Source organism: Arachis hypogaea, chromosome 17 (genome assembly GCF_003086295.3).
Source record: "Arachis hypogaea cultivar Tifrunner chromosome 17, arahy.Tifrunner.gnm2.J5K5, whole genome shotgun sequence".
Classification (NCBI taxonomy): domain Eukaryota; kingdom Viridiplantae; phylum Streptophyta; class Magnoliopsida; order Fabales; family Fabaceae; genus Arachis; species Arachis hypogaea.
Window position 1 is genome coordinate 126,103,547 of NC_092052.1, and position 13,708 is coordinate 126,117,254.

The 13,708-nt window shown below is 37.9% G+C and overlaps 1 protein-coding gene across 2 annotated transcripts in view; it reads right to left on the minus strand.

The window, feature by feature from the left end:
* Positions 1 to 2,714: 2,714 nt before the first annotated feature.
* Positions 2,715 to 13,708, minus strand: part of LOC112766148 (solanesyl-diphosphate synthase 1, mitochondrial) — a 38,205-nt gene continuing 27,211 nt past the window's right edge. Inside the window, exons 7-12 of one of the 2 annotated variants that reach the window (XM_025812017.2) lie at positions 13,294 to 13,365; positions 5,079 to 5,164; positions 4,698 to 4,830; positions 4,363 to 4,452; positions 3,892 to 3,990; positions 2,715 to 3,085 (exon numbers count right to left, since the gene is read on the minus strand). In XM_025812017.2, coding sequence (XP_025667802.1) covers positions 2,909 to 3,085; positions 3,892 to 3,990; positions 4,363 to 4,452; positions 4,698 to 4,830; positions 5,079 to 5,164; positions 13,294 to 13,365 — 657 coding nt within the window. In that variant the 3' untranslated portion in view covers positions 2,715 to 2,908. The remainder of the gene's footprint in view (positions 3,086 to 3,891; positions 3,991 to 4,362; positions 4,453 to 4,697; positions 4,831 to 5,078; positions 5,165 to 13,293; positions 13,366 to 13,708) is intronic. The other variant, XM_025812018.2, reaches the window with a different exon arrangement.

Genomic DNA, 13,708 nt, shown 5'->3' on the forward strand with positions numbered 1-13,708 from the left:
TATAAATGTGTCTAATAAAAATATCTTTTTTATGATTGTATTTAATAGAAGTGTCTTTATAGATATATTTTTTGGATGTGTCTTTTTATATATGTGTTTAAAATATAATAATTAATTATTGTTGGCAATAAATTAACAAATAATATGTTGGTACCTATACTTTTCCTTTACTTTTCCTTTCAAATTATTTACGTGAAGTCATATAAAGATATTTTGATATAAACGTAATAATTGAGAATCGATATCAATATTTTAGTTATTATCATTGCATACAAATTTTAAACATTTTTATGTGGGTAACTATCATATTAATAGTATAACTCTGGAGCAGGTGCAGGAAAAAACCAAAAATAATTTTATTATGTATGTGAATGATAAATAAACTGTCATCACGGGTTAATAGTGTTTGTCTTTGAAAACACGCAAAAATGATGCACGCGACAAACCAAGAACTGACTAATTTGCCGCAAGAAGTAAAATCAAAGTTTCAATTTTGAGAGACAAATCCCTTCTTATATGGTGTCGGATCTCAATTCTAAGTAGGAGGAGTAAGGTGCTATGTATGTTATGTTTTGTTGTCACTGCCAACTACATAGCTTATGCTTTTGTTTGTGGTTTTCTTTTACGTGAAGCTTTTAATCTGCAAACATAACTTTTAGTTAACATTTTAATCTTAAATTATTATTATTATTATTATTATTATTATTATTATTCAGTTAGAAATTGCAGCCTAGAGACTCCAAACATGGTTCTAAAATTGGCTATTTTTATTCAGTTTATTATATTTTTGTACAATAAAATTATTAGAAATTCGGCTTCATACTAATATAACAATTGACACTTCATATATAGTGAACTTCATAATTTTACATTAGACGTGTTCTCTAATAAGTAATGACCAACTTTCATATATAAACGAGTTCAATGATCTTTTCGAAAAATTGATTGAGACTAAACAATATCTCATTTATCCATTAAAGTGTCGTGCATTGAATATCTGATTTTTTTTTTTTTTTTTTTTTTTTTTTGAGTATAAGATGAGTTGATTAAAAGAACTGATTGTGCTAGGAATATTAATATCTACAGCTACTAGGAATATGAAGGAGAATTATTAGTAAACAACTTTTTTTAATATAATTTATAAAAGATATTTGTTGGTACCAAAAGTTTAATCAATAATATTTTAATTTTAGTGTAATATACTACCATCTTGACTAATATCAAAATTGTTATTATTATTAGAGTGAATACCCCATTCGACTCTTGACAATTATCTCGAAAGGACAATGAGGTCTTCCAAAAAAAAAATATCCAATCCGCCCTGATTTTTTTTTTGGGGACTAATTAGCCCCTGTGCCAAAAAAAATAACATTGATTTTTTTTTTGGCACAGGGACCTCGTTGTTCTTTCGAGGTAATTGTTAGGAGTCGGATTGTGTTTTTTTTGTCAAGGACCTCGTTGTCTTTCGAAGTAATTGTAAGGGACTTTTTTTTTAAAAGAAAAGCTCAACACAACAAGTGGAGCACAAGACAACAACCACAAACCACTAATAGCAGAATAAACAATCTCAAGTAACAATAATAGATATCCCCTGTCATTTTCGGCAACGCCATCAGCAACAGAAGAGATCCATATCTAACCACTCCTTATAATTCATGAAAGACTGCTGGATAACCTCTTCAACCCCTTTCCTTTCGTAATTGTCAGAGCTGTTTTGAGTTTTTCTCTTATTATTATTATTATTCATAATTTTATTAAAAAATAGATTAATAAGAACATTAATACCTATTAATACCCTAGAACATTATAAAATGTTAGTTCTGTAATCATGTGAGAGATGAATAATTGAATAACTTCTTGGTAAAATATAGAGTTAAATCTCCTTGTTTTTTTTTTCCCTTTGAATCATCACACCCACTCTACAAAGTACAAACTCACTGACTAGCGTTCTTTATCTACATGCTGGCTAAAGCCTTGTGGTGCAAAGAATTAATTTTTTATTTTTATTTTTTAAGAAAGAAACCTTCATGTCTCTCACGGTTGGGCCTTATCTAGTCTAGACTTGGGTGTATCGGACCTGTGTTTGAAAAGGGGTTCTTAGGTTTCTGGGCTAGACCCGGTTTAAATATTAAAATAAACATGTTAGATCAACACAAAGTGTGGAATGTAAATAATCAACTTGAGTTGATTGAGTGGTGAGCTCATTCGCTGTTTAATTAAATCCTGCATTGTACATGCAATAACTCATTGACCAATTAAACAATAAATGCTTATATTAAAAATAAATTATTTTTTGTTTGGTTTTTTAGTTCTAAAGTGTTTATTTTAAAATAAATGTGATAAAAAAATTTTTATTATGAGAGAAGTCATTTCTTTAACTTTTCTATAAGCACTTAAATAACTTCTTAAAAAGCTATAATTTAGTTTTGAAAATTACACCAAACATTAACACTGCTACTTTTCATAAGTCAAAAACTAAAAAAAGTAACTTTTAAAACTTCCCAAACGAACCTAAGTACAACTAACTTATTATTAAGAGTATCTAGTTGTTAAGTGTAGTTATTTACAATATCAGTTCCTATATTTTAGTTATAGATTGTTATTATCTGTTATTTGTTTTTTTAGTCAATTCTTAATTTCTGACTCTTTTCTTAGCCTCTGTTCTCAGGTGTATATGATGGGGGATTCATTGGCTTTGAGAAGTCTAATGTATGTTTTCTTGTTTCTTAAGCCATCATTCATTACCTCTTTTCTTGTTCTCTGCATCACTGCTTCTTGTGAGTTATGACAGTGAATTTGTTTTTTATGTTCGTAATTAATTCAGCATCTTTGAAAAGCTTTCACTTATTACTACAACAACTAACCAACCAATTATATCAGTGACTTAAGTTACAAGTAAAGAGCTAAGCTAGTGACTAACAATGACTCTTTGAGTAAGATTTACAAGGGCTCTCCTTGATTTTTTTACTTCCTCATCATCACTGTCTGGTAAGGAATCAATTGCTGCTACTGCAAGGTTAGTATGCATTACAGCCAGGTCTTTTGTCCTTTGTATACCTCTGCTCTTTCCAAGGTACTCAAGAGCCTATATTTGCAAATATAAAAAAATAATTAAACATGTTATTGGAAAAAAAAAAGAGAAATTAAAAACACATAATTATGAACTTTCCAAGATAACCCTTATATATTTGTTGTTAAAATGACAAGCCTGCATGTCAACACCGCATGATGCAAAAACATGATATCATGATCACAGAAAGAATGAAATGAACTTCAAATCAACCACTACAAATTATACTTAATGCACAGCAGAACTTGCTACAGGTCAATACATCTGAAACTTTTTGAGGGGCCAAGAATCTTGGTATATGTCACATGCATATTTGCTCTTGGGTTGCTGCATACACAAGACAGGATTTAAATCCCTGACACTTGCTTAAGCAGACTAGTGAGCTAACCACTAGACTAACCCAACTTAGTTAATAGGAACACTTGTTCATCATAAATGATTATGGTATATCAAATATTTGATAATGGATGCATGTGTTATGTGTTAGCGTACAAGGGTCTTTGAGATTCTGACAGTCTGACACTAACACGTATCAAATAAATGTGCTTTCTAGGCAGTTGGACATATGCAATACGTTAAGCTTGGGAAGAGTTGATCCTTGACATTAAGCTATCAAAACTTTTCATCCATTTCCTTCCCAATTCTTAATTAACCATAAGATAAAATTGGCGCAAGTATTTTTCATGCTTCTAATCCCAGAGAATTTTTCACACGTTATTTCAATGGAGATACTATCATAATTGAGCTTTGTCTTGGCACAGGGTAACTATTACTTTCCAAAGGGAGAAAATATTGATGAAATCAGTCACATATTAACTTACAATATCAACATTGTCAGGGTTGTCAAAGCCCTTATCAACAACTGCACGCAGCTGAGGGAACTCCTCCATTGCAAACAATATTGGAGCAGTTACAATTCCCTACCAAATTGGATCAATAGCGGGTCATAAGAACTCAGTATTGAAGAAAGGCAGAAATATAGTCATGGGAAACAAGAATGAACATGGATAATGTATTTGACAAAATGATCATATCGTGGATTCATATGCTTTCATAAAAATATATTAAACTATAGAAAAGTTTTCAAATGTATCCGAAATAGTAGTTTCCAGTAATCTTAAGTGTTGAATATATATATATATATATATATATATATATATATATATATATTGACTGAGATCAACTATTAAAATTATTGAATCATTGGTGTACCTAGTACACTTGAAATTCTTCCTAAACTATATTAGATAAAAACTCAGGACTAATGAAGAATCAGAAGTATTTGAAAGTACATGGCGAATGTCTGACAAAAAACCCTTTCCAAGGGAAGCCGATGTGCCTGTGAAATCAAGCACATCATCTATCAACTGAAATGCCAACCCCTACAAAAGAGGAAGAAGGGGGGGGGGGTGTTCAGATTATGTTGTCTAGAAAAAATAAATTCACCAACATTCACATATGAAACAAGCACTGGTATATGAAAAGATATCAGCTGAAATGTTGCTCCGATGCCAGATAAATTGAAGGGCACATCTTAAAGGCTCAGTGCAATATCTTTCTTTCTATAAAGACTGGTTATTTAAAAGTGTAACATGATACTTAAAAATGAAAACCCAGGTATACAAACCAGATTTTTTCCATAGTCAAAAGCAAGCATTGCAATTTCTGCTGTTTGGCCAGCTAGGACGGCTACTGCCTTGCAACTATTTGAAATCAATGATGCAGTCTTGTAATATGTCTTCTGCATATAATATTCCATACTGAAAATATAAACAATTCTTAAAAATCCAACAAACGCTTCCAAGACTTGCCCCTAATTGTGTAGTGCAAGAGAAAATCAAATAAACTTACTATCTATCTAACTAACTAATAATTACATTGGGAAGTTTTTACACAAACAATAAGTAACTCAGATATAGTGGTACAAATTATGTAGAATGAATATAAACTTCCCATGTACAGAGACCACAGAAGCATAGTCGGCAGTCGTCACAAATACAATGCATACCTATACCGCTGATCTGCTGTCGTACTCATTTGCATGATCTCTCCTGTTACAAGATCATCTATAGCTCTTGCCACCAAAGATACAACCTGCAGAAGTACAGTCCTTAGGTAAATATATGGTGTATTTTCCTCATCTTTATACTTTTTTTTGGGTACAAAGGAGGCCCTAAGGCCGAAAAAAAAAAAAAAACTAGCAAGCTCTAGGAAAATAGGTTCCACCACAATCAGCTAAAACCAGCAAGAAAATTTGGCTGGGGGGTTGTTCATAATAGGCTTCATGTTGACTGAAGTTCAGAATGAGGTTGGCTAGCCCATCAGCTACTTGATTGGCTTCCGGTAAGACTGAAAGTGAGTCAAGTTAGCTCATGATCCAGCTCGAACTTGACTCGTTAATAGCTCGATAAGCTAAACTCGTGAGCTAGTGAGCCAAATTTGAGCCTGATATTGAGTTCATAAATTAAATGAGTCGAGTTTGAGTTTGGATAAGCTCAGCTCATTAGCTCGTGAGCTGACTCGATATATATATATATAATCTTATTTATATAAAATTTTAAATTTATTTTTTATATATAATTTTGTTGTAGGACATAAATAAAAAATTTATAATTTATTGATAGATAAACAATATATAAAATTGATCTTTTTAAATATTTTTTAAAATATATAAGTTGTAATTTATTGATATAGAATTATAGATTATGTTCCTATTATTTGAACCAGCTCGTGAGCTTTCGGTGAGCCGAGCTTGAGCTTAAGAAAGAAGCTCGATTGTTAATGAGTCAAGTCGTGAACCAAGCTCAAATTTTGTGAGTCGAGATTGAGTTTGGTCTAGTTCGACTCACTTCCAGCCCTACTTCCCGGTAGACATGTCTCAGCTCCACGCTCCAGTTACTACTAAGGAGATTAAATATCCATCTAATAATACGCGTTAGAGCAAGATGCTTATAGGGGGATTTCTAATAATCTCAATACTCAATAGCACCTTTGGAATCAGAGTCAACAATAAACTTCTTGATCCCCAGCTTTCAAGCTATTTCCAGGCCTCGAAAAATGGCATTAATCTCGGATTCAATAAACGTAACCTTATCCATTTTCACAGCAAATCCATAGTTCCATCCTCCAACCTCGTTCCTTATTACACCAGCACAACTGGACCAGGATTACCTTTAGATGCCTCATCAGTATTCAATTTGTACCAATTTTCTGGCGGAGGTGTCCAAACTATATTGATAGTACGGTAAAACCGGTCCTCCTTTGAATCACTCAGACAACAACCATATTAAGCAAAAACTTATTAATATACTTTACTTTAATCCACACTGGGGGGTTGGCATTATTATGCCAAAATTCATTTCTATACTTCCAAATCATCTAAGCTGTGATCATGAAAACATCTTTCCATCTCATATCACTGTTCTTCCCAAGATCCTTCTCAAAATTGATACTTATCCAGTCCTTTAAGTTTAGAGTAAAGAACAGGTTTGTGGCCTAGAGATCTAGAAATTGCATCCAAAGACTAGATGCTCTGGGCAATCCCTGATAGCATGGAGGGGTGTTTCGGCTTCATTGTTGCAGCAAAAGCAGGTCGGGTCACTACCATTGTTCCACCTGGCAACTCTGGACATGGTTAAGAGAATGGCACAGCTGCAACATAAAAAATTTAGCCCTTTGAATTCCTTTCCAATGCCAGATCCTTTTCCAAACAGGGTCATTTTGGAATTGATTCACAAACAAATGGTTATAGGTGTGTTTGATGGTGAACTCACCTTTAGGGTTGGGTCTCCAAAAAGATCATCAACACCATCAGTAGACTTCGGCGGGAGAAAGTTAGAAAGCTTGGCTATCATGTTGTCGGGAAGCACATGATTCAGCTCGCGAATGTTCCACTTTCCATCATCTTTAACATACCAGTTCAGGTTTCTTTCCAAGTCTTCATTAGTAACTAAAGGGGAAGCAAAAGTCTCAAGCTTGACTCCTTGTTCCATCCACTCATCTTTCCAAAAGTGAATTTTAGTTTCATCTCCAACAATGAAACCTGTGTTGCAAAGGATCTTAGGCCACCATTTAACAATATCCTTCCAAAGTGTCGAGTCCCCATTTTTGCACACGATTCCCTGAAGAGGATTGCACTCCATTCCATATGTTAGAGAATCAATTAGAATCATTAGAATTAATTTAGATCAATTAGCATCGTCTATATTTATATAGCATATCTGTACATTAATTGTAGGATTCTATGTCTTTATTACTTTGATTTATTTAGCACCTATAAATACCCCTTGTATATTGTACCTGAGATACAACTCAATAATACACTTTTCACATCATTCTCTCAGTCTCTTGTTTCTAACATGGTATCAAGAGCTTAGGTTTTTCCCATGAAAATTAGTTCATAGTCCTTTTTTTTTCCTCTTCCGGCAGTGTTCTTTGGTCTCTCTTTTGCTCCCTTTTCAGACGCTTTGGTTCGTCACCGCCCTTACCACCGCCTTTGTCTCGTCGTTGCGAGTTCAACGAGTTCAGCCTCGTCACCGGAAACCACCGCACGCGCCGCCACCCTCCGTCTGAAGTTCGCCGTTCGTCTGTCTCCGGGCAGTACTTTGTGCTCCGTTTTCAACCCTTTCCTGACGTTTAGGTTCCTCACCGCCGCCACCGTCGCCTTCAACTCGTTGCAACGTTTTCAACGCCACCGGAATCATCGCCAGACTCGGCCGGACGCGCCGCCACGCGCCACTTGAAGTAGGCTGTCCGGTTGCAGGTGTTCTTCTTCCAGAAGCATTCGTCGCCGTTGGATCAGCGCTCCAGATCAACGGCTCAGCAACGCCCACGTGTCAGCCAGACGAGAGACGGACCGCATCCGATCCACGCGCCCGATCCGACCCGATTCTCTGACCCGCGCGCCACCACGCGCCCAATAAGTCGCTGACGTGTCTTGCCTCTCCAATCACCCCGTGCCACGTGTCATTACTTGTTGACGTGGCTGCTGACGTGGAATCTGACGTGACTGCTGACGTGGCAGACAGTGGGACCCTTCCTAAGGTTTTTTGGTGAGCTCTTTCCGATTCCGCGCTCTGTTTTCTCGTTTTCTGCCCCGAATTTGCAGTTTTCTTCTTCCTTTGCTATTTCTTCTATTACTATGGAAAAACCGGATGTCTTTCAGCCTATCCCTGTTATTCTTAATGGCTCCAACTATGCACATTGGGTTGAAGCCATGCGAGGATTTCTTAAAGGGAGAAAATTATGGCGATATGTGACTGGTGATATTGCTTGTCCTGTTAAGCCAACTGTATCCAAAGATGGTGCCTCCAAATCCAAGGAGGATGCTGAGAAGGAGAAGGACTATGCAGAGAAATTGGAAGATTGGGATAGTAAAAATCATCAGATTATCACTTGGTTCCGCAACACTTCTACTCCTGGCATTCACTTACAATTTGGGCGTTTTGAAACTGCTAAAGAGGTATGGGATCATTTGGCGAAACGTTACACTATCTCTGATCTCTCTCATCAGTACCAACTGCTTAAAGAACTTCATAGCCTTAAGCAAGAACGTGGCCAAGCAGTTTTTGATTTTCTTGCTCAGATGGAGATTATTTGGGATCAGTTGACCTCCTGTGAGCCTGTTCTTAAAGATCCCACTGATGCTAAGGCATATGAGGATTATCGGAACCGGACACGTCTCATCCAATTTCTGATGGCACTTACTGATGACTATGAGCCGGTCAGGGCTTCTCTTCTTCATCAGAATCCCTTGCCTAGTCTTGAAGATGCTCTTCCTCGTCTTAAGTCTGAAGAAACGCGCTTGGGATTGCTTCGTTCTAAAAGTGAAACTGTCTTTGCTGCCACCGACAGAAAGGGAAAAATCTGTCGCAATTGTAATCGGCCTGGGCATTCCTTCTCCGACTGTCCTTCTATTGAATGTCGTAAGTGCAAACAAAAAGGCCACATTGGCTCCAATTGCCCGAAACTGTTCTGCCATTATTGTAAGCTCTCGGGTCACTTGATTGCTACCTGTCCTACTCGACCACCACGCTCAGATCAGAACAAGTATCAACCTCGTCCCAACCACTCTTCGCATGTGCCTGCCTCTGCTGCTGCTGCTACTGAGTCCACCTCTTCCACATCTCTCAACCCACCTTCTGTCTCTCCATCAGATATTGAAACCCTTCTTCGACAACTTCTCTCTTTCTCTGGTAATACCCCCGCTACTCTTTCCACCCCTCCAGGTAATTCTAAATGGTATTTTGATTCTGGTTGTTTCAATCATATGTCTCCTTTGCGTCATCTTTTTTCGTCGTTGTCTCCCACTACAAATGCACCTTCTGTTAACACTGCTAATGGTTCCCTCTTGCATGCTACACATCACGGGGTTATTTCACAGTCCAATATTCATCTTTCTGATGCTTATTTTATTCCAAAATTGAATTTTAATCTTATCTCTGTCGGTCAGCTTGTTGAACTTGGTTTTGATGTCATTTTTTCAAATTCTGGATGTCGTGTGCAGGATCGTCGGACGGGAAAGATCATCGGGACTGGATGTAAGGTTGGACGTTTATTTGAGCTCGAGAACCTTCATGTTCCCTCTACCCATATCTGTGCTGCTTCCTCTCCATCTACTCTTCACTTGTGGCACCGACGTCTTGCCCATAGCTCCTTAGGCAAATTACGTCCTCTTATATCTACGGGTGTTTTAGGTCAAGTTCAAAATGAGTCTTTAGATTGCATTTCTTGTCACACTGCAAAACAACCTGCCTTATCCTTTAATAATAATTCCTCTATTGCATGCTCTCCTTTTGATCTTATTCATTCTGATGTTTGGGGACCCGCTCCCACCGCTTCTATGGGAGGGGCTCGATATTTTGTCCTCTTTATTGATGATTATTCCCGTTTTACTTGGGTCTATTTGATGACTAATCGTTGTGAGTTGCCTCAGATTTATATTAACTTTGCCACTATGGTTCGAACTCAGTTTTCAAAGGTCATTAAAATTTTCAGACGTGATAATGCTATGGAATATCGTGACTCCAAACTTTTACATTTTCTCGCTGAACAGGGTACTTTGTCCGAGTTTTCTTGTCCTGGTACCTCTCAACAAAATGGCAGAGCTGAGCGTAAACACCGTCATATTCTTGACTCTGTCCGTGCAATGCTTATTTCCTCTTCCTGTCCTGAGCGTGCTTGGGGTGAAGCTGTCCTCACTGCTGTTCATGCTATCAATAGACTCCCTTCTTCTGTTCTTGGTAACACTACTTCCTTTGAGCGTCTTTATCGTACTTCTCCCGATTACAGTTCTCTCCGTGTTTTTGGTTGTGTCTGTTTTCTCCTTCTTCAGCCTCATGAACATAATAAGCTTGAACCTCGGGCTCGCATGTGTTGTTTTCTTGGGTATGCTTCTGAACATAAGGGTTATCGTTGTTGGGATCCTATCTCTCGCCGTATTCGTATATCTCGTCATGTTGTCTTCTGGGAACATCACATGTTCTCTAGTTTCTCCTCCTTTGAGTCCATTCCTTCTACTCCATCACCGTTTTTTACTAACCCAAATGTTGATCTCTTTCCTAGTGATGATACTACAGGGTCTACCCCAAGTCCACCACTCGAGGCTCCTGATCCTCCACCTTCTCCATCTCCCGATGATTCCAGTCCGGACGGCGATCCCACTCCTAGCGTCATGCCTCCTCCTCCCACTCGTTCTTCTAGAGTAAGGAATCCCCCTCCCCATCTTCTTGATTATCATTGCTTTTCTACTATTCTTCATCAACATGAACCTAAGTCATTCAGAGAAGCCTCCACAAATCCAAATTGGCAACAAGCAATGCAGGAAGAAATACAGGCACTTGAAAAAGTACACACTTGGGATTTGGTTGATCCTCCTTCTGATCAGGAAGTTGTGGGCAGTAGATGGGTATACAAGATCAAGACTCGCTCTGATGGCTCTATTGACCGTTATAAGGCACGATTGGTTGCTCAAGGTTGTACGCAAGAGTATGGTATTGATTATGAAGAGACTTTTGCTCCTGTGGCTCGCCTTACGTCTGTTAGAGCTCTCCTTGCCATTGCTGCGATTAAAAGATGGTCTCTCAGTCAGATGGATGTGAAGAATGCATTTCTTAATGGGGATTTGAAACAGAGAGTCTATATGAAACCACCTCCAGGATATCCTTGTCCTTCCAGTAAGGTTTGTCTCCTTCGCAAGGCACTTTATGGACTTAAGCAAGCTCCTCGTGAATGGTTTGACAAGTTCAGCACTACCATATGCAGTCTTGGCTTTATTTCTAGTCCTCATGAGAATGCGCTTTTCATTCGTAAAAGCGACCGTGGAGTTGTTCTTCTACTTTTGTATGTTGATGACATGATTATTACTGGAGATGATGTTGATGGTATCTCTGATCTCAAGACCTCACTTCAGTGTACCTTTGAGATGAAGGATCTTGGTTCTCTCAGCTATTTTCTTGGTCTCGAGGTCATCTCCACAGATGATGGCATTTATCTCTCTCAGGCTAAGTATGCTTCAGATCTCCTTGCCCGCGCTGGGATTACAGATAGTCGCACCGAGTCTACTCCTCTTGAGCCTAATGTTCGATTTACCCCTATGGATGGCACTGTTTTGGATAATCCAACACTTTATCGTCAGTTAGTTGGCGGTCTCGTCTACTTGACTGTCACCCGACCAGACATTGCCTATCCAGTTCATGTCCTCAGCCAGTTCTTGTCTGCTCCCCGTACTACTCACTATGCGGCAGTTCTTCGCATTCTTCGGTATGTCAAAGGCACTCTTTTTCATGGCCTTTATTTTTCTGCCCATTCCTCTTTGACCCTTCAGGCATACTCTGATGCTGATTGGGCTGGTGATCCCACTGATCGTCGTTCTACTACTGGTTATTGTTTGTTTCTTGGCGACGCTCTCATCTCTTGGCGTGCTAAGAAGCAAACGTTCACTGCTCGCTCAAGCACAGAAGCTGAGTACCGTGCCCTTGCTGACACCACTGCTGAGGTTATCTCGGTTCGTTGGCTTCTCGAAGATCTGGGTGCTCCTCAGTCGTCCCCTACTGATGTCTTTTGTGATAACCGCAGTGCTATTCAGATTGCCCATAATGATGTGTTTCATGAACGCACCAAACACATTGAGATTGATTGTCATTTTGTTCGGCAACGAATTCTTATTGATGTTGTTCGTCTCATTGCTGTTGGGACACTGGATCAGACTGCTGATATCTTCACGAAAGCTCATCACTCGACTCGCTTCCGGATTTTGTTATCCAAACTCAAGTTGGTATCCTTAGCTCCCACTTGAGTTTGAGGGGGGATGTTAGAGAATCAATTAGAATCATTAGAATTAATTTAGATCAATTAGCATCGTCTATATTTATATAGCATATCTGTACATTAATTGTAGGATTCTATGTCTTTATTACTTTGATTTACTTAGCACCTATAAATACCCCTTGTATATTGTACCTGAGATACAACTCAATAATACACTTTTCACATCATTCTCTCAGTCTCTTGTTTCTAACACCATATTTTCCCCAAAGCACTCTGGCCCAAAGCAAATCACGATCCACCAACAGATTCCAACCTCTTTTCACTATGAAAGCATCATTAACCAGCTTAAGATCTCGAAATCCCAGCCCGCACACTCTTTAGGGGCAAGGATCTTGTTCCACCCTATGAGATGAGCTTTCTTAGTCTCCGGATTGTGCCCCCAGATGAAAGCTCTTTGCACACATTCCAAATTACTACAAATGCTCTTTGGCAATTGCAGATGCTGCATAGGATACAATGCCATGGAGCCAATGACCGATTGGGCAAGCGTGATTCTACCAGTCATAGAGGGTCATTACTTTCCACCCTTGAAGCTTTGACTGAACTTTATCAGTAATATTGGCAAAATGGTTCTTATTGATTCTCGCTCCTTGAATATTAGCCATCAATATCTACTAATGTCTCTCGTTTCACAAAAACCACTTCTAGACGAAATATTCTGTCTGGTCTGAACAAAAACATTTTTAGAGAAATAGATGTTGCTCTTGTTCTGATTAATTCTATGGCCAGAAGCATCACAGAATGATCCCACAAGCTCCATAACCGTTTCCAGTTGATTGACGGAAGCCTCAGCAAAAAGAATAAGATCGTCCGCAAACATAAGATGGGAAATGGACGGACACTCATCTTTATACTTTTACTATACAAAATGTCAGCCACATGCCTTTGGGCCTTACCTCTGTGTTCTGCAAAGAAGCCAAAGCAACAACAGCCCTAGAGAGCAAAAAATCCCCCGCCAACACTGCCAACTACATCAAAAGTTATAAAAAGGAAGGATAAAGATAAACTACCAAAATTGCTCTTGAATTTTAAAAAAAAGAAACTTCTATTTTTGTTTACTTTAAAAATGTCCTCGAAAATATTTTAAACACAACAAAAATACCAACGGGTAAATATATATTTTTAAAAAATATTTTAGAGATGGAATTTTGCTACAATTTTTTGTAAGTATGATTAGAAAAACCAAACATTTTTATCCTTAAAATTTTGAGATTTTATGCTAAGTAGATTTTTTTTTTTGGTTAACAGCCAAGAATACTTTTAAAAATAAAAAAAGTATAGAGATTGAATACTTTTTTGTATGTATTTTAT